The 23355-nt window shown below is 28.0% G+C and overlaps 1 protein-coding gene across 1 annotated transcript in view; it reads right to left on the bottom strand.

The window, feature by feature from the left end:
• Nucleotides 1-455: 455 nt before the first annotated feature.
• The window catches only part of LOC107449754 (mutS protein homolog 4), a 50144-nt gene continuing 27244 nt past the window's right edge, over nucleotides 456-23355 (bottom strand). The window contains exons 12-19 of the mRNA XM_071178069.1: nucleotides 15577-15624; nucleotides 12012-12179; nucleotides 11037-11109; nucleotides 10899-10963; nucleotides 8400-8470; nucleotides 5170-5270; nucleotides 4997-5088; nucleotides 456-1689 (exon numbers count right to left, since the gene is read on the bottom strand). Of these exons, the coding sequence (XP_071034170.1) occupies nucleotides 1510-1689; nucleotides 4997-5088; nucleotides 5170-5270; nucleotides 8400-8470; nucleotides 10899-10963; nucleotides 11037-11109; nucleotides 12012-12179; nucleotides 15577-15624 (798 nt within the window). The 3' untranslated portion in view covers nucleotides 456-1509. The remainder of the gene's footprint in view (nucleotides 1690-4996; nucleotides 5089-5169; nucleotides 5271-8399; nucleotides 8471-10898; nucleotides 10964-11036; nucleotides 11110-12011; nucleotides 12180-15576; nucleotides 15625-23355) is intronic.

The raw sequence follows: 23355 nt of genomic DNA on the forward strand, positions 1-23355 counted from the left end.
AAATTAAACTCACGATAAAAATATGTTAAACCACAACTATCACTACATTAGAAAAATATACCAAGATTGCTTGTTTTCGATAAAGATATAACTAATAATAATATAGGTAAAATAATAAAATAGAGTTAAATATCTTGGCAACATGAATGCCTAGCTATTATCTACTGAACATTTAATCAACTTAACATGTAACAATGTGTACCTAACATCAAATCTTCTTAAATAACTTTGTAAGAGAATCCAATGATTTGTTTTAATGAGCAAAAGAAAAAAATACTGAGAAAAAATCTTAAACTGAAACTCAGTTTTCAAATTCTAATAATGTAATCAAAATGTCTATAAATATATTCAGGCATTTGTTATTTTTATCATTTAAATTACATTTACTTCTAAGAAATACATTTAAAAACAAATATCTTTTCAACAGTCAAAATCTGAAAAAAAAAAGTCAAAAGTCAATGAGTTCAAATATCTTTTAATCAGTTTTTACATAGTTTATTCATATAAATTCTATTATTTATATATTATATGAAAAATTTAGACATTTAACTGAACTTTTTGCACCTGGAAATAAAAACATGTTTCCCAACAAATATGATTTAATTTAATTTAAAAAAAAAAAAAAAACTAAATTAATTAAAGTGGAAATGATTTAATACTTATTTAATGAAAAGCCAAATAACATTTTTAGAACTACTTTTAATTTTGAACATAGATATTAAAAGCACAGAATTGAAACAATTCTGTAATAAATGCAGTTTAAAATCTAAGTTAACCCTTTGTGGGTATATTTTGGCTTTTCCTGCATCAAAAATTACCCCCATGTTACTCGTTCAACGAGACAGTACCCGGTTGCTACTCAAATCTGGAGAAAAAAATTCCCTGTGTTTTCCATGTACATATTATACACGATATATTAAGAGGAAACATAACAATTACTGCGCTCGTGTATGTGCAATATTGGGCTAACTATACTAGTTATAATTGCTGAAAAAACTTAAAGAACAGCTGAACATACTTAATAATAATGCTATAGTAAATGAACTAGTTTAAAATAGCCGAAATACCCTATAGATTGAACTTTGAATGGTCACTATTTTTCAAAAGACGGAAATGCGAAACAAAATTCCCTGTATTTTCCCAGTTTGCAAGGAAAACCTCAAAATTCCTTGCATTATCCCTGCTATTTTAGACGATTTTTAAACTCCCTGTATTTTCCAGGTTTTCTCTGCAGAGTGGCAACCCTGCAGTAGCAGGGAAATTTTCATAAAATTTTATCCAGCGACTCAATATATAAAGGGTTAATTAAAAAAAAAGTAGGTAACATTATTTTTTTAAACCAGGTATAAAATATTAGATCTTTGAAATACCAAGTTAAGATAAATCTAAAATAAGAACATAAATGTACACAAAAAATAGTTTCTTTTTAAGTGTTGAAATAGTCATTAGGAATAGAACGACGGACATTAAATAGGAAAAAAAAAGCTTGTCACAAAGTTATTTGGCATGTTAAGGATTTACCAATGCGTCTGACTGTGAGGATGGTGACAAAAATTGAGATTGCAGTGCACGTAGGTGATCTTTCAGCTTGTCTTCTTCCAAATTGCACTCCTGTGCGAGATTGATGAGATGAATCGCTAACTTGATTTCCTCTCGATTTTCCTTACAGGGAAATACTTTTTCATTTTTCTATAAATGATATAATCAATATTATAAAATCTCAAGCAATTATGTTCAAGTAAATATGCATAATTTAGCCAGTTTGAGGAAAGTTTTTCTCCTCAGCTGAAAAGTTTTTAGCATTACATTTTTCAAAATATTGAAACACTACTGTTAACCGCTTCCCTGATTTTCCCGAGTAAACTTGAGTATGTATTTATTGCACAGCAGAATTCGTCAATACGTTTTTGCTCGGCTGGAAGCAAAACAAAGAACAATAACCTGCTGTGATTGGAAGTTTGCCAACTTTTGTTTGGGAGTTTGTGGGACCGCAGGCGTGTTTTGTACAATTGTATACAAGATGGTTGATGAATTTACGTAGAAAAGAAAAGTTTTAAAAAATGGCGTTCACGAGCGAAAGAAAAAGTAATGCAGATGATTTTTCAAATTATGAAAATGTGGACACAAAGACTAATATTCAACTTTTTTCATTTGCCCCAGATAATTTGGGATAGTAAACGGATGGTAAATAAAACATTTCTTACACATAAAAAAATTAAAATTTCAACTTAGAACTTGTGTATTATTTTTGTTTTAGTTCTTTGTATTTATTAAAGAAATAAAAAAATAGGTTGAATTTTTGCATTTTTTTTAAATGGCAAGGGAAGCTGTTAAGAAACATTAAAATTAATTTACCCAACGGTCAAAATCAAATAGAAGCAAAATTTTTTAATCTTTATTATAGATAATAATAAAATGAAGAGAAACAATGAGTCAATTTGGCACCCTTTTTCGAATAATGATGGCAAAATGCCCCACTTGCCATACGCCACTGAGAATGAGTGAAAAATTGTATTAAACGATAACGATTTTTTCCCCAGAAAAATAAACACTTAATTGGGTATAATATGAAAAAAACACAACTACTTCCACTTCGAAAATTTTACTAGGAATAACATTTACTTTTTAGTTTAATTAATAAGCTGAGTTATAATATGTTTACTAAATTTATAAACTTAGATAAAACAACAAAATAAATTATTTCAAAAGGAACTAGATAAACACAATTCCAACCTGCCGAGTAACGACTTATAACAACACACTTCCTTTAATGTTTACTTGTTGCTAGAAATCAGGTTCGCAGAAAGTGCTGTTTACTAGTTAAATTTAGTAGGAATAACACGACCTGTGACGTAGGCTATAGTATACCCAATTAAAATGATCGCTAATTAATATGATTTTTTAACTCATCATCTTCACGTCAAACTCATGTTCCTGTTCAAGATTCTAAGATAGAAATATAATTCTGAAAGCAAGTTTGAAAGCACTAAAAAAAAAAAAAACTTTTTCAGTCACAGTGTTTAATAAGCTTAAAATTATTTTACTAATCATCATAATATTATTAGTAACATACACCACATGGTTATTCCCTGAATTCAAAGGATAAAAATATAAAAATCAGAAACATAATTTTTAAAAATTTGTTAAAATAATTACTGAGCGCATGTTTTGAATTTTTTGATACAGAAAGTTTGATGTTTCATTAAAACACTTTTAGTTAAGAGATGAAGTATTGATAGTTATTGTTCCATTGTAGAAAAGATTTTTTTTCCAGAAAGTCTTTTAAACTTTGAAAACAAAGATGTGACCAAGTTCTTTCTATTTCAACTATTACTTATATGCCAAAATTTGGTAATTCTCAAAAGACCTTTCTCTGACCAAATTGCAAAAATTTACAAATATGAATTTTTGATGCATTACATATCTCTGAAATTCGTAACTCAAATTCTTTATCGCCTGATCAGAGAACAAATCTGTTTTAGTGAGTGGTGAGAAATATAGTAACTATCAAATCAATATAAACTTATAACTATTTGATGTACTGTAAGGACTTCCCTAAACATGCCTATTTAGAATTTAACAAAAATGAAAACAAAAATGAAAACAAAAAAGTAAACACATTGAGTGGTAAATTCAACATTTTAGAGAAGAAAAATGAAGGGCTATCAATTTGACAAACAACAGTTTAGGAAGATAGATGTAATAAACAAAACATGCTTAATTGTAGGTTGAAAGTATTTCTAATAATCATCTTTCAACTTCTCTCAGAATCAAACCTCTCTTGTTTATTATATCTGGCTTAATGTACTGTGCTTTGCCAGTTTTGCTTTTTCTTTGCTTAAATGTCAATATAATTATCTACCACCAAAGTGTAAGTTTATATTAATTTTTGATAATTATTCTAAAAATGCATATTGAGGGCGTTCTTCACGGAACACTCTGTATACCAGCCTGCAGGTGAAGTAATGTAAGCTAGCATAACATAATATTTGTTACGGGTCAGTATCAGTAACACTAATGGCTTATTGGTCAATATTTGTCCAAATATAAACTTCCATCACTTTTGTAACGGGTGGCTATGAGAAAAATTTGAGTGTGTTGGTAGAGTTGAAAGGGGCAGATATAATTGCGGCTCACATACAATAAATAGCATTGACATCAAAGAAATGTGTTCGATAACGACCCAATATCATCGGCTGTTTCTGGACGGACACTTTTTTGCCGCAGCGGATTTGGCCAACACTATCAGACCGATAAGGAGTACTATCAGCAATTTGATATGGGCCCGCTATCAACCCTTAAATGTGTGTTTGTTGGGACTCTCTCATTATTCAGGGTGCATAGCCAGATTTTCAAACAAAAAATAAGCACCTTTTAGGTACTTTTTGAGCACTTAAAAATTATTTTCAATCACTTTCCAAAAAAAAAAAAAAAAAATCAGAATTACGATCTGAGCAGCAATAAGAATTATTTTTTTCCCATTGTTTAAAGTTCTTAATTTATAATTATAAAATCATTAAAATTCAAAAACTTTACATAATAATGATAAAATAACTAGTTTCTGATAAGTATTGCAGAAAATTGCGAAAATCTTGAATTTTTTTTTTTGCAATTTAGAACGACAAGAAGAGGGAAAGAAAAAATCTCTTTTTAAAAGATAGAAAATTAAGCACTTTTTTCAAACCCTTATTAAAGTAAGCACTTTTAACAGCTTTTAAAAACGTAAATAAAAATAAGCACATCTTTAAGCACTTTTTAAAAAAGCTACGTTTATAATTATTTACAAAAACACAACTAAGACTATGACAGTAAACACACTAAACACGAATAAAAATATAATGCCACGGACATAACAGAATTGTTTTTTTCTCAAGCAAAAGCTGTAGACCCTGTTGCAATTGATGCAGATTGTTTTCATTGTTTTGTTACTTTCTTGTCAGGAGATACATGTAAGCTTTTTAAATTGTTTAAATAAACTAAAATAGGGAATACATACACTGGCTTCCACTTCTGGTGATGCTTGTACCAGTTCATGGGCCTCTTTTAAGACACATTCCGGCAATCCAGACAGTTCTGCTAATTTAATTCCTACGAATAAACTTATGTATTAAATCCCAACATATATTCATGTTTGCTCAGGTACAAAAGATAAACAGAAGTCTAATATACCGTAATATTTTTCCTTACAAGAACCAGCGATCAACTTGTAAGTAAAGTTGCAGACGCACCCCTCTTCTTCATTTACTACTAAATCAACATTAAAATGGTAGCTAGGAAAAAACAAAAAGTACACAGAATTAAATAATTAAGAACAAAAACTGTTGATTGAAAATTATTTTTATAACAAAAAGGATTATTAGAAGTTTTGCTAAGCCAAATAAAACATAAAAATATTTTCTAAATTTTTCATTTAAAAATAACGCTGGCCAGAAAAATAAAGAGTTTTGTGAATTGAAAACTAATAGTTGTTAAGATTTATGTAAGAAATAAAAATGCCTTTTTCTGTTAGTAGGGCAGGAAGTCCAAAATATAAAAACTAAGAGCAATTTAAGTATGCTGATTCTCTAATGGGAGCAATTTGTAATATCAACGTGGATTTACAGATACACAATTAGTAATAATTTTAATAGCCACGAAGGCGATAATAATTTTAGTAGCTTGCCACTAAGGGGCAAAAAAACATTTTTTAAAAAAAAAAGAACTCAGATCTTTTATTAAATACAAAAAAAGGAGACAAAATAGTCTAAATATGGAAAATTGTTGAGTAGTAGCAAAATAGGAGGATTTTTTTTTGTGAAAAACAATAGAGTATGATATAGTGATGAGGAGGGAGTAGAGAGAAAAGAACTTTTTATGCATTTCTCTCCCATCGAATGTTTTTATGACATCAAATCAAGGGTAATTGTCTCTATTGGAAGTTTCATTTTGTTACTTTGTTTCATGGTACATAAAATTTCCTCAATTCTTTTTTTTTAGATAAATAGTATTTTTTTCATTCTGTTAACTTCAACAAAAATTTGGAAAAATCAAAAACATTTCAGGACATTTATTGAAATGTTTCATATTTAAGGACATTTAAGCCTTTTGTTAAGGAATTTAAGGACAACTTTGATCCCCGTGTTAGACACAAAAATAAATATTTCCCAAATTAATATCCACCTGTAGAAATGATAAGCATATAACTTTACACTTGTAATATAATATATGTGTAATGTATTTTTAAAGACATGTGTATTCAATTAAAGCATATTTGACAGAATATGTTGGTAATTTCTATTGTATTGGGACCCACATGAATGCTTCTGCAACATATTTTGCAAACCTTGGTTTTTTCAGAGGTCCATTAGGTTCCTTCTGTAAGTATCGTGCAGTTTAATATTACAAAATAAAATAATTTAACTTTTATAGCATTTAAAGATATAATTTGCTCGATACATCATTTTTTATACACTAATCTGACATTTGTTATATCATATTTTTTATATATTTGGCAAAATAAAGAGAATTATAATCAATGAAAGAAAGCAAATATAGTCAATTTAATATTTTTTAAAAATAATGCTTTTTAAAAAAAAATCTAATTCTGAAATTCAAATTTGTTTTGATGTGAATGTAAGCGAAAATTAGTTTCGAGTAAAAAAAATAAATTATTTTCAACAAATTATTCATAAATGTTAAGAGAACTTAAATTTTAATGACTTATAAGTTCATAAAAAAATTTAGTTGAAAAATCATATTTTATTCTTCATAAAACATTTTGTTTGTGGCAAATATTTAATAGTTAAAACAGGGCTGTCCAACTGGCGGCCTGCCAACACATATTGTGCGGCCCGCCAACTTCTTATTCAGGCTGATCGGCCTCAATTTTCTCATTAAAATGTAAGCAAATTGTTTTATAATCCTTCTGTTCCATTGTTTTATAATTAATAATTCAACTATTAATTGTTATTGTATACGAGGTAAGAGGGTATTGCTCAACTTTTTCAAACTGCGGCTCACCAGGTGATCAGTGACCGGAATTCTGGCACATGGGCTCTTTGCAGTTGGACAACCTTGAGTTAAAACATTTTTTTTTAACTTGATAATAAATAAAAAAAATTGTTTCAGATTAAAAATTTTAGTGTCCCCCTTTATGCACATCCTTTTCATGAAGTATTAACAGGAAGATAATTTAAATAAACAGGATTGCTTTAAGTTTTGAACTGCAAGAAGCTACATAAATATCAATGATAGAACTTAGATGGCTGTGGTGTTGTCATAGATGGTATTTTTAGTAGCTGGTCACAGAGAATCATTTATCACCTTCGAAGCAATATAAATTAATATATTGGTTTGGAATGATAACTAGGGTTTTAGTTTCAAACTAATCATTCATTTATAACTGTCTAGACATTCAAGCATAAAGAATTACAGAAATTGAACCAGTGATTATCTGATGAGGTCGATAGTTTTATCTCTCTTTTTTAGTGAAATTAACAGCCTACACATGTTACAAGCACCGACAATCAGTTAAGGATGTCCCAGAATAAGTTTTTACGACCCTATATGCTCTAAGAATCGGAGGCGTAACTACCACTACAATGACTAAACATCAATTCACTAGTATATGAGACACGCTAACTCGATTCAATCTTGGGGATACTTTTCAATAGGTGAAGGTTATCATTGTTGACAACACTATCCCCACATTGGTGATCTGGACATGATATGATGAATCTACTATGATGAATGGTACAAATTGAAAAGTTGACTCGCAATTTGTGACTGCATCCTCCTCCCGCTGTTGCTTCCCAGTCTCATTTGCACAAAATAAGTTCCTGCACACGCTCGACTGCTAATAGCAACACAGGAGAGAGTCTCCACACACATCCGTGAACTTAATACAGCTGTCACCACAAGTACTCAAAACCCAGTCAACTTAACACAGCTCTCCCAGTTTTTTGCAAATGCGGCAACTATCTCCTTTCATCGAATTCCATCCCTGACAAAATTCTGGAGGGGAGTATTGTGGTGTAACTACCACTACAATTATTAAACACCAATTCATTAGTATATAAAACACGGTAACTTTATTCGATCTTGGGTTACCTTTTGATAGATGAAGGGGATTATACTATTCCCACAAATGTATAAAAACCGATCACAATTTAAAATTAAAAGAAGTTCATGCTTCCTGTAAAAACTATTTGTGAATTTTAGAGAACCATGTAGTATTAAACTCAACATGATGTTTCATAAAAATTAAACCTTTTGCATTAATATCAAACTGTTTTACATCAATAGTTTTTTGTTATAATAACCAAAATATTAGTAATAAAGCACTTCAACAATAATTATGATTACTTATCTAGAAAGATATTGCAAATTATTTTAAAATATATTTATGATATTGTTTTTACTTTTCAATGTTAGGGTACATGTCAGAAAGTTGAGTCAGCTGAGAGAAATGTGTAGAGCAGAACACAAATGCCTAAAATAAAAACTTAAATGAATTTAAATAAGATTTAAAAAAAAAAAAAAACATTTGGATGAGGATTAATGAAAATTGCTGATTAAAAATAGAAGACAAGGATGTCATTTTGTACAATAGAAACCTTAATCTTCTAGAAAATAGAGAAAAACTGAAGAAAAAAACACAGAAGGGACTGGAGAAAATAAAAGTAAAAATATTTCCATTTTAATTTAGTTGTACATAGAATTTTTAAATCAACATATAATTTTTTATTTAAGATTGCACTTAATCTTCCAGAAAACAGCAAAACACTGAAGAGAAAAACACAGAAGGAACTGGAGAAAATAAAAGTAAAAATATTTCGATTTTAATTTACTTGTACATAGAATTTTTAAATTAATATATCATTCTTTATTTAAGATTTGCTTTGTACATTCATAATAAATATTATTTAATTATAAAAATTTGTAATTGTGAACTAAATATGGCTTTTTTAAAGTACCTATGTAAAGCATGAGATTTTTCAATTTAATGTATAAATAAAATTTATTAATGTTATTTTAACAGTTATTCATACAATTATAAAATTAGGTTTCACAATACTAGTTTATACAAAATATTGACAAACTTCAATTATTTGAATGTTTTAAGAAATTCATTAAATGTTTTTTTTGTTGTTGCAATTGTTGCTTTTTAGTTTTGAACTGTTTAAAATGATGAATTAAATAGCTTTGTATAAAAACTACATAAAATTACTTAAAACTAGTTTCAAAAAATCCTTTGAAAGTTCTTTCCGAAAAAGAGTTTCTTTCATATTTCCTACATGATGGGAGAAACCTATTTTTTTTTGGGGGGGGGGGAATGCATTACTTCACTGTGGAAGAAACTTGCCATCCCTGATTAGAGAGAAGATGATCCAGTAACTGTGATTCATATTTTCAAGATGTTTTAATATATATATATATATATGTAATGTTATGTCTTTAAAGGCTAGATAATTGAAGAAACTTAGGCTGCTTCTGCTAAAAAGGCATTTTATTTCGTTAGGTGGAGTATTGCAAACATTATGTGTTGGATATTTACATCAGGTTTCCCCCTTTGCAGGGATTGTTTGGATTTGGCCCAGCTTTATCCAGCCATTGAAAATATCGAAAAGACACGCAATTTTGCCTGTCCTGAGTTTTTAAAGTGAGATTCTGAGAGGGCGTTGCAAGTATCTTCTTATCTCAATGAAACGTCATTCAATTTATAAAATTTAAAGGCTTTGATTCGCTAAAAGTATCTCGCCACTCTGACTGTGGGAACTTTCTGGGGACTATCTTCATCGACGAATTATTGCCCATTAACTTCAGAAAATAATCTTTTATCTGGCCTTATCTGGTTCATCTTGACTTTTTATGGCTCTTTGTGAGAGACCGACTTCTACATCTTAAACTTGATAAGAAACATATGTTTTAAGCTTACCAGTTAATATAGAATGACTCGTATGAGAAATTCTATATTACATATATATAAAAAAAAGATTTTACATTTTTAAACATACTCCATGGGCAGATTTAATTTTAGTTAGACTACAAAAAGGAAAAATAAATAAATAAAAACAAAAAAAATCTTACATTATATATATTTCTTTACTGCCACATGTATCCTTCTTTAAAACCTTACTTATTCAATGCCTACTAATAGTTCACACCCCCCTATATCTAGTAGTTATCACCCTCCCTATAATTTTCGATCATGAATAAAATACTTTTCATTCATCCACTCAAGTTCCAATACATTTCTTTTAAACTTGTAGAGGATGACACTTGATCTTAATAAAATTTTTTAATTCATTCATTAAATAGGGATGAGCAAAAAACGAAATGGAATTTTCCGATGGGTGAAGCGTTTTGCTTTAAATTTTACAACAAGCAATTCAGTTTTTCACATATTTTAAAGATAACATCAGTGATCATTTCTAACTTATAGATCTATTTGAACAGAAAAATAGTTCATTGTGCACACATCAATATTTAATTATTTTATATTTGCTGTGCCTGATAAATTCTATAAAGAACAATACGTGGTGGCATGTGTGGTCCACGTCACCAAATTAATAACTATCTGATACAACACATCTTTTTTTTCTCCAATTCCTACTATTAGTTCACCCTCTCCCAATATCTTGTTCAAATGTTCAATCGTTCATAAAATGCTTTTTATTCATCCATAAGTTCAAATACATTTTATTAAACTTTCAGTGGATGATACTTGATGTTAATAAAGCTTTTCTCAAATATGAATTCATTCATTAAATTTAATGAATTAATTTTAGTTTCATGTGGTAGAAATTTTTTTAATTATTTAATAAAAAGTAAATAAAATAAAATTTTAATTTGTTGACTCAAGTAAATATTGACTAATGTATATATATTTTATATTACTTGTAATATTATATAAATACCTTTGTCTTCAGCAGTTCTTCACAAATAGCAAACGCTATAGCATATCCTTCCTCACGCTTAGTACCTAAAATTAATACATGAATTGAAATGATTCTTCACTTTAATGCAAACAAAATCTAGAAGTTTGAGTAACTTACCTTTCCCAGGTTCATCCAAAAGAACTAAGGATTTTTCAGTGGCATTCTTTAAAATGTGACTGGTCTCCTTCATCTTTAGAGAAAGAGACAAGATTAGAGGTTTATAGTATTTAATTTTATGTTATTTTATAACTGCAATTGAATAGCAAACCCAATTTTTGGGATTACGTCTACTAATGTTGTATTCCGTAGCCCTGTAATTCGGAGAATCCAATCCAGAAGACAAGGGAACTCCTGGATTGAATATTGGGAGAAATTTGCCCACGGGGAGGAATTTTTTATGGAACTAAACCGCATTTGTGTTACATGGAGAGGAAGCCCACGAAAACCTCCCATGGTTAGCCTGACAGACACAGGACTCTCACCCATGATCCGTTTATCACTGAGGATATTTCAAGCCAGCACCGTGGTCGGAGTGAGCCGGATGCAGAATTCATATAAACCACCTGTGTCTGGGATTGGAAAACGGTTCACCTCATTGGAGGGCAAGGCTCTATCCCCTGAGCCATCGGGACACAAATTAGAGGTTTATGAAGAAGAAAAAAGTGAATCCTAATCAAAAGCAAAACAAATGTGTGCAGTTTAAATTAACAGATTTTATAAATAAATTTTTAAACTGAGCATAATTCTCGAATTTCGAAAATGTTGCTTGGCACGTTAGTAATGGATTAAAAATATTAATATTTCAAAAATGTTAAAATTACTGAAAAAAAGATAACTGTCGAAAAAAGCAATTGAAAATTAACGTGGATTTACTAGGGAATCACAGTGAATCGAGTGTGAAAAAAACAACATGGTATTAATTATATCGAAATTAGAAAAATTCTCATGGAAACATTCATGAAAGGACAAGGCTGTCAAAAAAAAAAAAAAAAAAAAAAAAAAAAAAACATTTATCCATAATTGATATGGATTTGGTACAAATTGAGCATATGAACAAGTACATCAAAAATTGAGTAATAGTATGTTTGTTACCTGGAGCATAAATGTAGAATAATTCTTCTCTATGTCACTGCCTTCACCAAATAAAGTCAAGATTTGATCGGCTATTCGAAAGTTGGCAAATTCAGCAGGAACATAAGAGCCCATTTGAGCCATTATTTGAAGTAGGCACACTTGCTTTAGAAAGGTACTTTTTCCGCTCTGTGCAAGAAAATAAAAATTTATTTAAAACTACTGCTGAAACAATAGATAAAAGGGTATCCTATAATTTTGAAATGAAATTTAAAGATTTTTTACAAAATTTTTGAAAAACTTGGCAAATTTAAGGAATTTTGAAACAAAAAATGAAAAGAATCATTTTATTGAAGATGAAATAATTAGGTTTGAATTTAACCGACATAATGAATACAGCTTATACTTTCCTTTTTATTCCTTTTTTTAAACAATTTTCGCACTAAATTTCAAATAGCTTTAAAGTAACGGGAATAAATATAAGCTCAGTTCTCTAGAAATGTTAAAAAAATTTAAGAAACAAACATACTTAGACTTAATTAATTTTTATTAAAGAAAAACCTATTTAATTTGAATCCTATGATTTTTAATTATTTTATTGTCATACTTTATACAATCACTCATCCTAAATTTCAATTGTTAGCTATTTTAAGAAGTGCAACCCATACATGACAATACATTTACTTTCGTTACTAGTAAAGTAAAAGTACATATTTTTATACTTTATAAAAGTACGTAGTTTTATAGTTTAAAATGTAGTTTGTTACATTTTAAATTAGTACTTTTATTTGCATTTTCGTTGTTTTATTTTTGAAAAAAAGTAAAAGTACTTGTAAAAAGAAAGTTGTAAGCAATCATTACTTTTTTCTGAAATATTTAATGTATTTATATGTTCTTTAGCAACTAACTTCTTTTTCCAAACACAGGGCTGCGTAGCCAGATTTCTCAACAAAAAATCAACACCTTTTAAGCGCTCAAAAATTTTTTTAATCACTTCCCCCAAAAAAAATCATAATCAGGGTTATTGCAGGAGAAAAAATTATGTTTTTCCATCGCTTAAAGTTCTTAATTTATGATCATAAAATCAATAAACTTCACATAATGATGATAAAATAACTAGTTTCGAATAAACATTGCAGAGAAAATTGTGAAAATCATGCAATTTTTGTAATTTAGAATGACAATCGGCACGGCAAAGAAAAAATCTGTTTTTAAAAGATAGAAAATTAAGCACTTTTTACAAACCCTGAGTAAAAAGAGCACCTTTAAAGGCTTTCAAAAAACGCAAATCAAAATGAGCACCTTTAAGCATTTTTTAAAATTGCTATGCACACTGCAACAACTTTTAGAATTGTAATTTCCTAAAAAGTAGAGGGTGGCTGGGGGGAGGGAATGTGAAACAGCTTCACTGACTGAAAAGGGTAGCAATTTTGATGAGGAACCCGGAATTGAAGGGGTTTGTGGTGTATTTCAGTCCAGTGTCCAACTGCCTGAAGACTAATCTTTAGATATGCTTGTTTAATTTCAATTTAATCACTTGTGAAAATCTCTTTGAAAAAATGAATTAGTATTCAGAATAGATTTGATCCCTATCTTAAATTGGCGAGAAAGAGGGCGAAAAACACACACAGGGTTTCAGATCAAACCCGTAAAAAAAATTCCCAGTGTTTTCCCTGTACATATTATACACAATATATTAAGAAGAAACACAAAAATAACTGTCATGATAAATGACCTATATTAGTCTAGCTATACTAGTTTTAATTGCTGGAAAAACAAAGAAATAAGAAACAGCTTAATATACTTAAAACAAATAATACTATAGTAAATGAAATAGTACTGTATACTACAGTAAATATATATAGTAAAATGAAATAAATAGCTGAAACATCATCGTTAAATATTCCACAAATTGCGCTTCAAGTAGTCACCACTCTTAAAAGAATTTTCCCAGTTTGGAAGGAAAACCTCAAAATTCCCTGGTATTTTAGGTGATTTTTATATTCCCTGTATCTTCCAGGTTTTCTCTGTGGAATGGCAACTCTGACACATCCTCCCACAAAAAATGCCACCAACGGTGAGGATACCCAAGAACTGTAATAAATACATAAAAAAAAGAGACTTCTCTGCCTTGCTAGACAACTAATTTAAACCAATCAAACAATTTAAGATAGAAAACACTTCCTCTGTTCTGAAATATAAAAACAATTGCACATTTAAAGAGATGTATGTAGTTTTTGCATTTTAGAAATAAAACAAAAGTTGGATTCATTAAAAGCAACAAAGACTGTATGTAATTATTATCTAAATATTTAAATAAATGCATTGAGTCACACCCAATTTGTTTAAATCTGTAAGATTTGTTACTACTAAAAATGGTATGGCAATCACTCACTTTTCCTCCTAAACCTAATAAATAAAAAAATGTATTTTGTAATTTTAAAATGTTACTTTTTTAAAATTTTAATGGGTAAAATTTTTTTTAGCAAGAATTGTTTTTACTATTTATTTTGTGCCGAATTTGTATTCATTTATTTTCTTCTTAATTTAATGGCATGAACATCTTATAGATTTGTGTTTCCCAAAATATTAATACAACAGTTAAAAAATTTTTTTCAATTGCTTATACTATATACAGTTTAAAGTATTATAATTTTTTAATTTTTACCAATAAGTTGAAATAATATAAAACAACTGAACATCATACTAAAGACCTTTGCTCTAGTAGAATTGAACAAATTATTGAAATTGTATTTTAAAGTTTTTGATAACAAACATGAAAGTATTTTTTAAAAAGAAAATTACATGACTTTTCAAATATTTTTTTTCTATTTGCAATCTTCCCATAAAAAAAATTCTGCGATTATCCTTGGTTGCTAGTACATCATCAGTATTCCGATTTTAATCATTAAGTTAGCTTAAAAATTCTATCCCATCAAGCAATTATCTTTCTGACAAATCATTTTTAAATATTAGCATTGATAAATATTACAATTGTCGCTGTTCATTGTATTGCTATTGAAATCAAATGCGTAGCTTTGGAAACGACTAATGTTACAATTTCAGATGTTTCAATTTGATATATCTTGAATTGATATTTCTTGAAAAAATATTTTAATGACATAATAGAAATAAAGTAATGAAGTTTAGTCCCTTAGTGTATAATACATAGCAGTTGTCCTGATAACAGTGCTAAAAAGAAGTTATTTTTGTTCTATTCATAAAAATTAACACAATCATAAACATTGTCACCCTTTTGGCTAAAAATAGACTATTGAGTGAGTGTTTTACTTTATATTTTAAATTTGGGTTTATGAGCTATCGCTGATATAAGAATAATGGAAAAATTTATATTTGCTTAATTATCCTATTTCTTTTATAACATGTAATATCATCGATAATTAATTATAAACTTCGATTAAGATTAATGTTTCTACAATACTTTTAACTCAAAGCTTTAAATATAGTGGAGAAATTAATAACAGTAAGATATTAGCAATATTTTCCAAACAGAATACTGATTTCTTTTTTTTTTTAACTGTGTAATTACATTTTAACACATGTAGTAAAAAAAAGAGAAAAATACCATATTAGCTCCTGTAAGAATAATGAAGTTCATTTCTTCACACAAGAACTGAAATGAAAGTAAAAGAAATTATCTTATCATCATAATATACTGGGGTATAAAATGATAAGCTCAACTTATTCCAAAGAACTACTATAAACCATTGACTGTGAAAGCATATATATATATACATGGATGGTTGGCTGAATGTAAACAATAACAAGATTCCTCAAGCTGCAAGAAATTGAGATAACTTCTGGTGAATACCTTACGAGGTAAAGTGTGTGCAGGTTTGATATAAAAGGAAATTTTATAATTGTGATTTAAGTTTAAATTAACACATAATTTTACCATTCAGAAGAATTTTTTGTAATTCATAAATTCTAACTGATCGTGAACCTAAAACAAATTTAATAAAATTAATATCACATAGTACATAAAATGCAAGGTTGTGAGTGCTATCACTTATTTGGCTGCATTTGCGCCATTATTGTATATATTTACGTCGTTATTGCTGCGTATATATTTATAAAATAGCGCCGTTTGATATTATTTGGGTAGCATTATATCAAGCTTGTGAAATCTTATGAATTCATTAACTGTTTGTTTTGTTGTAAGTTAAATTAAAAGAGAACATTAGATTGAAAGCACTACAAGTATAATAATATTGGATGGTGCGATTTTTTAAGTTTAGGCGTAAAAACCAGTAGGAATCCGGAAGTTTTACAACGAATTTTTAACCCTAGCACCATCTGTGATTAGCTTTACACGGTCAATCATCCTTATATGTACATATANTATCATTTATATATATATATATATATAAAGAAAACAAAAAATATCGTTTATTAGTATTCACCGGGTTCAAATTATCTGAGTTTCACAAAATAGAAATCAACAAATCGAACTTGCAATTTTAACTTCATGCCGGGAATAGTTTCTGTAATTGAATTTATGACTTTAAAAATAAAATAAACGTGAAGATAATGACTGACAGACACATTCTCATTGAACAGATACACCACGTGATTATACAGATACAACATGCTAATACAGTATTAAGTAAGAAGTCTAATTTACTCTGTGCTTCATCTAAAGTAATTGATGAGTCGATTGTTTGTGACAGCAGAGAATTAGATCTTAGTGCAGATATTTATTTTTTGAATGGTAATTTTTTGTATCTGTACATTTTGTAGTTTAAAAAATCAAGACTTCTACAACATGCTTTGAAATTTCAATGATTCTATTTTTTAGTTATAAGTATTCAATAAATAGCCTCCTTGAAAACAAGCATGTGATAAAATCTTGGAAAACGATGAAATGGAGCAGCATTTGCAAAATTTTAAAATTTATCACAAGCAAGAAAATAAGTTATTATTTTTGCAACCACTTCCAATTGAAATGCTTTATTTTTTACTTTACAAAGATAAATATATTTAAGTTAAAAATGTACTAATGCACACAAAAAATAAATATTTTAAAGAAATATGGAAACCAATGTCTTAATATTGTTAAAAAGATAAAATACTTAAATCTTATGGTTCAGAGTGCATTAAAAAAATTGACTTATAATTACAAAATGATAATATTAGCAATTAAATTTCATACCGCATTTAATTACTTTCGACAAATCTAAAGCAGGCTCTGCCGTATAAATCAGCTTGAATTGAGAGTGCTTGTTCGTGCGGAAAATAACTTTACAACATTTTCGTAAGTATCATTCTATTAGTTAAAATTCGTATAAGAGAGATTTAGACCAAACGCGGGCTCAGGTTCGTTTACAGAAAAAAGGTTTCGAGTGGTCTCTGACTCGCGATAAAATTTTCATAAGCTTTTTTATTGCCTATTCTTTTAAACAAACATTTGGTTCAATTATTGAGTATAAAAAAAATATAAGGTATAAAAAATGACAGAGATCTGTTACTTGTGTTTGGTGCTTTTGCTTTGTGAGACTAATAACAGTTGTTAAATGAAAAATAACTTTTGTTTAATTTAAGATTTTGATTTTCTTTTTTTAATTTTTGTTTTAGCTATCTTGGAGTTTCTGTCGATTCAGTTATTTTCTTCAATTATTGTTTCACAAGCTAGTGAAGAAAGGTTCCGACTCCTCGTTTAGTGACAGATTTCCTTGTTTAGACATCAAAAGCCAGATGGCGAGATTGCAAAATTTAGTCTTTATCTGACTTAATTTCAAACTCTAAGTAATCCTATGTATCTCCAGCTCAGTTTGTCTCCAATTGAAATTCATTCGCCACTAGTGGGTTCACACCGCAAAAAAAACAAAAAAAAAAAAACTTATCTCTAATGAGATATCATTTTCCTCATTTCTTTCCTTATGTGCTATTTTTTTCTTCTTTTTCTTCTCTTTGCTGTTTTTGTCTGCAGTGACATTTGAAACCGACAATCGGTCAGCAATAGAGATGTATATTACCTTTGCGAGAGGATATATAAAAGATAATTAGGTAGCATTTCCCACCAAGGAAATATGAAAGCTTGCTTTAAATAGAGACATTTTTTTTAGAACTTAGACACAAAAATATTGTGTCTAAGTCTGTCCAATTTGATAGCAAATTTAATGACACAAATTTTGATTGAAAAACTGTAATCTTAGAAGGGGCTGTGTCCCTTTGTTTATAGAATGTGAGAGGGCTTTTCTGGTTCCGCGGTCCCTGCTATAAACTGCTCCTTAGTATTGTTTGCAGATCGTTCCGAGCCTCCGAAATATCTACAACATGCCCAGATGGAAACCAAAGACCCTCTCCTAAACAATTCAAAAATGCGGTTTACTTTTCCGTTGCCCCTTGAAATAATTAGTAATTAAATACAGAAAGAGTACTTACTACATCATTTGGAACAAAAGTGGTCCCTATTACTTTTTCAACTACAGGATGTCTTCCATTCTTGATTGCTAAGGTATTGGAGAAGTTAGGGCGAACTGCAAAAAAACATTTGAAAGTTTTTATTTATACTTAGAATAGGTAATTGATTGGAACATATAAAAAACTCTGGGCCATTAAAACCTGTACCATAGAATAAAAATCATAGAGCTACCATAAAATAAAAACAGCTACTTGTTATGGAAAGGACATGCATCCTTCATCAGGTAAAAAGAAAGAATGAAAACATTTGAAAGTTTTTATTCAAACTAACAATAGGTAATTGATTAGAACATATAAAAGTCTTAATAATTCAAACCAACTCTTCTATCATATTACAAAATGAAAACAGCTAACTGTTATGGAAAGGACTTGTATCCTTGCAAAGGATGATAAAGAATGAGCAAGAAATTTTAACCAATAAAAGGTAGGAGAAAGGGTAAAAACAAAGACAAAATAGGCAAAGGAAGAAATAGGGGAAAAGGAAATAATTTTATTGAGTCTTTATTTTTATAATTGAGGGAGAAAATCCCCCCCCCCCACTANAAAACCCCCCCCCCCCACTATTTCAGGCATGATTTTCTCCTAATTTTTTTCTCCTACTTTCTTCTTCTTTTTTGCATTGGTTGAAATTTTTCTTTGCTCTTCCCTTATCATCCCTTTTTTTCTCATTTTAACTACCTAATTAAAGTAGGTCTTTCCAAAATATATATTTGTTTTAGAACTAAAATGCGGTGCCTTAAAAGGAAGTATAAAATGTTTTAAGCAGGGTTTGTTGATTTAAATCAACTGATTTTTTTTAATATATATATATTAGTTTACAAAGTTAAAAAACAGTGTTTTAAATTATTGATACTTTTACTATTTTCTTTTCTTAGTTTTAAAATTTATTTTAAATAAATTGCTGTGTTCATTAATTTTAGTTAGCAGAAGTACTTTCTTTCTTGGTGTGTGTTAAATTCCAACACATTTGAAATTACATTTTTAAAAAAACGTTTGATTCTTGAGATTGAAAGTACAGATTAAAGTACACATTTAATGCTGTCCTCATGTAGACTTGCATAGCTGTAGAAAGAAATTAATAAAAATGAATTTTTTTTCAAAAAAAAAAATTCAAATAATGTTAATTAAAATTCCACCTTTTGATTGAAAAAGCATGGAATTAAAATCTACATCATATTTCATTGGTGGAAAATGTATATTTTTAAAGCTTGAGGTTATATTAAAAAGAAATTACCCTAATAAGCCAAAAATAGGAAGAAATAAAAAGGCTAATGAATTCAGATATTTTTTTCCTGATATAGTGTCATTCTTCCCTTTCAAACTCTATTTGAAGCAGTAGAGTTATTAAATGGTATTTTTTCTCATAATATGTTTACAGTATCTTTGACATTATCAGATTTTCTATAAAGAAATTTTGTGAAGAAAAAGAAATTCCAATGAGTACATAGATTTTTAAAAAAAATTTTTTTTTAGCATATCTTATCTATTTTTTTATATAGGATTAAAAATGAATATTTTAATATAAAAATATATCGATTAAATATATATATATATTTTGATGAATGACTACATTTAAAAACACAATCTGTTACATTTATTTCGTCATATTAAAAATCAAGACGAAAAAATCACAATTTTAAATTAAAACTATACTTTGCTAATTGAAACTTTGTTTTAATATTTAAAGAATCTACCCAAGCCAAATTTGCTACCGCTTAGTAGTAGCTTCACAAATTCAACTTAGGTGAAAACGGTAGTTTCACAAAATACTTTGTCTTGAAATTCTATTTTTGTGTCTAATAAGAAATGATAAATCCATATTTTTGTGTTGATTTTTTAGCATTATTTTTAATTTTCACAAATTGTGTCTAAATTTTCACGAAATAAGCACCTTTCAGAAAACCTAGACAGACCCCTGAAGTATTCATTAAATTCTCTATTTCATCTAGTTTTCAAATTTCAATTATGCATTTGTTTTAAAAATGGTTGCTATGCATTCAAAGCTAAGTATTATAATGAAAAACTATTTTAGTACGTTAGAGCTTCTAACATATTGTTTTAATATTAATTTAATTTTGATTAAACCCTTATAAAGTTTTTTTAAATCATAAATTAAAGTTCTTAAAATGTATTTGAATAAAAATCAAAAAAATCTGATTTNGCACCTTTCAGAAAACCTAGACAGACCCCTGAAGTATTCATTAAATTCTCTATTTCATCTAGTTTTCAAATTTCAATTATGCATTTGTTTTAAAAATGGTTGCTATGCATTCAAAGCTAAGTATTATAATGAAAAACTATTTTAGTACGTTAGAGCTTCTAACATATTGTTTTAATATTAATTTAATTTTGATTAAACCCTTATAAAGTTTTTTTAAATCATAAATTAAAGTTCTTAAAATGTATTTGAATAAAAAACAAAAAAAAAAATCTGATTTAAATAAAATAAATCCGATTTAAACCAAAAAAATATGATATTTTAAAAACATTTTTTTAAAAAATCATGAATTCTAGTTTTAAGACTATGACTGTTAAATTACACAATTAAATATGTTTCCTTGCAATTAAATTAAATATACACAATTAAATATGTTAAATATCAAAGATTATACTCCTAGGAGAGTTTATCACTTCTAAAACAATGTATTGAAATTAATGAGTGCTAGCATATGGAATAACTTTTTTATTTTATTCTATATATATTTTTTTATTTTAATATATATATCAATTATATAAATTTTTTTTCAATAGAATAAAAGATAAAGTAAAAATTATTTTAAAAGATTAAATTATTACCATGATCAGAAAGAGTGCAAACATGAGCAAGGGACAAAAGGAAATCAATGGATGATACAGCCTCAGTCAAATTGTATAGACAACCAATGTGATCTCGAATTTCATTTAAAACTTCATTTATGATTCTAAATAAAATAAATATTCAACTTCAAAAATTAAAATTAGCAAAAATTAAAATTAAAGCAAGAAAGAAATACAGATTCAAAAGCATAATGCCACTTTACTAATCAGTGGAAACAATTTTCAGAAAAGAAGTTCATGTATTTGCAAATACTTTGAGTAAATACTTATTCCTTAACATGAACTTCAAATACATTTGTATGTAGGCAACTATATATTTTTAAAGCAATTGTTAGACTAAGCATGAATTTTTTTATATTAAAGTGTGAAGTGTTTTATACAGAGTTTCCACTCAATTTTTAAAAAAAAAAATCAAGGACTTTTCAATGACTTTCAAGGACCTATTCGGTATTACAAATATATGCTAAACATATCAATTAGATTTTACAACTACGTCGAGGCAGAAATTGTATATTTTTAAAGCACAATGCTTATTTGACAACAAAAAAAATTATTTATTAAATTTATCATCCAATAATACAAATGGTTGATAGTTACATTGCTGTTTTCAAATCACTTTGAAAAATTCCAATTGACTAAAAATAAAAAAACTCCAATTGACTTAGGATACTAGCCAACATTTAAAAACTAGCATTAGTGAAACTTTTCTTGAAAAATTTAATGAAGTGAATTAGAATTAATGAAATTGAGTGAATGGATAATGCATATTACAAAGCATAGTAAATAATTGATAAAGTTTGTGTAATTGCACGGTTATTAAAATATAATTACTTTTATTTAATATGTTAGATCAAATTTTAGGTTACAGGAAATGTATATAATTAGATCAAATAACAATATCTATTTAACATATCTGTTTCAATTTTAATAACAAATTATCTATTTTGTTACTTCAGAAAATGAGTAATGTATTTTGAACATATTAAAATCTATTGTAGAACAACATTTTACAGAAAACTAAGACTTACCAAGCTTTATTCTCTTTAAAATATATATATCCATAAAATGAGAAGCGTGATTTTTAAAATGAGGTGAATACGCGTAATTTTCATTAAGCAAAATTTTTAAATTGCATTTATACAAATCTAGATATACTATATGTAAATCAAAATTATAAGAAAGGTGAAGTAAGTCTCAAAGATTACATAAATTACGTATCACGATGCACGATTTGTAAATTGAAATTGAATTGTGGTTTATGTTTCTTAAATCGGATCAATATGAATAACAAATGATACAAAACGCACGAACTAACAAGACGTAAATCACAATGTGTGATACATAAGTCACTTCAATATGAATTCTGTTGCGTGATTAGAAAATAGTTTTCATGTGAATTGTAATCATTATGATGTAAATTGCAATTTGTGAATCGAAAGGTGCTTAATATAGAATAGCTATGAGTGATTCTTAAATCATTTTGATGAGAATTGCAAGTGATAATTTTCAAATCTCTCTTTTGTGAATCACAATGCGTGATTTGTAAACTACTAGAATGAAAATTGCTAGGCATGATTCTAAAATTACTTGAATATGTATCACGTTATATGATTCAGAAATAACTTTAATTGGAATCATGGTGTGTGAATCCTGATGAGTAATTTGCAAATTACTTTAAAGTAATATTCAATATGTGACTCACAAATCACCTTCATTTAAATCGCAATTCATAGAACATTTTATATGAATTCCAAACCATAAATCAAGAATCAATTTAATGTGAATCACAATGTTTATTCATAAAAAATGAAACCTGTAGAACTATAATTTATTTATTAGCAGTAAAAACTAAATGTTAAACATTTGGTTACAAATGATAAAAAATTAATTACCTTTCATGCGTAAATTAAAAGAACAAATAGGATAACAATATTAACCTGTCATAATAACGAAGTTAACACATTGAACGTATTTCTAAATTGATTAAACACTATATATCATTTGAAAACTATGACTACAAAACCTTTTTTCACTGAAGCATTAAAAATTGTATCTATCAGAATTTCTATAATTTTCCTTGAAATTTATTTATTATTTTATTACT

The sequence above is a fragment of the Parasteatoda tepidariorum genome, chromosome 2 (genome assembly GCF_043381705.1).
Source record: "Parasteatoda tepidariorum isolate YZ-2023 chromosome 2, CAS_Ptep_4.0, whole genome shotgun sequence".
Taxonomy (NCBI): Eukaryota; Metazoa; Arthropoda; class Arachnida; order Araneae; family Theridiidae; genus Parasteatoda; species Parasteatoda tepidariorum.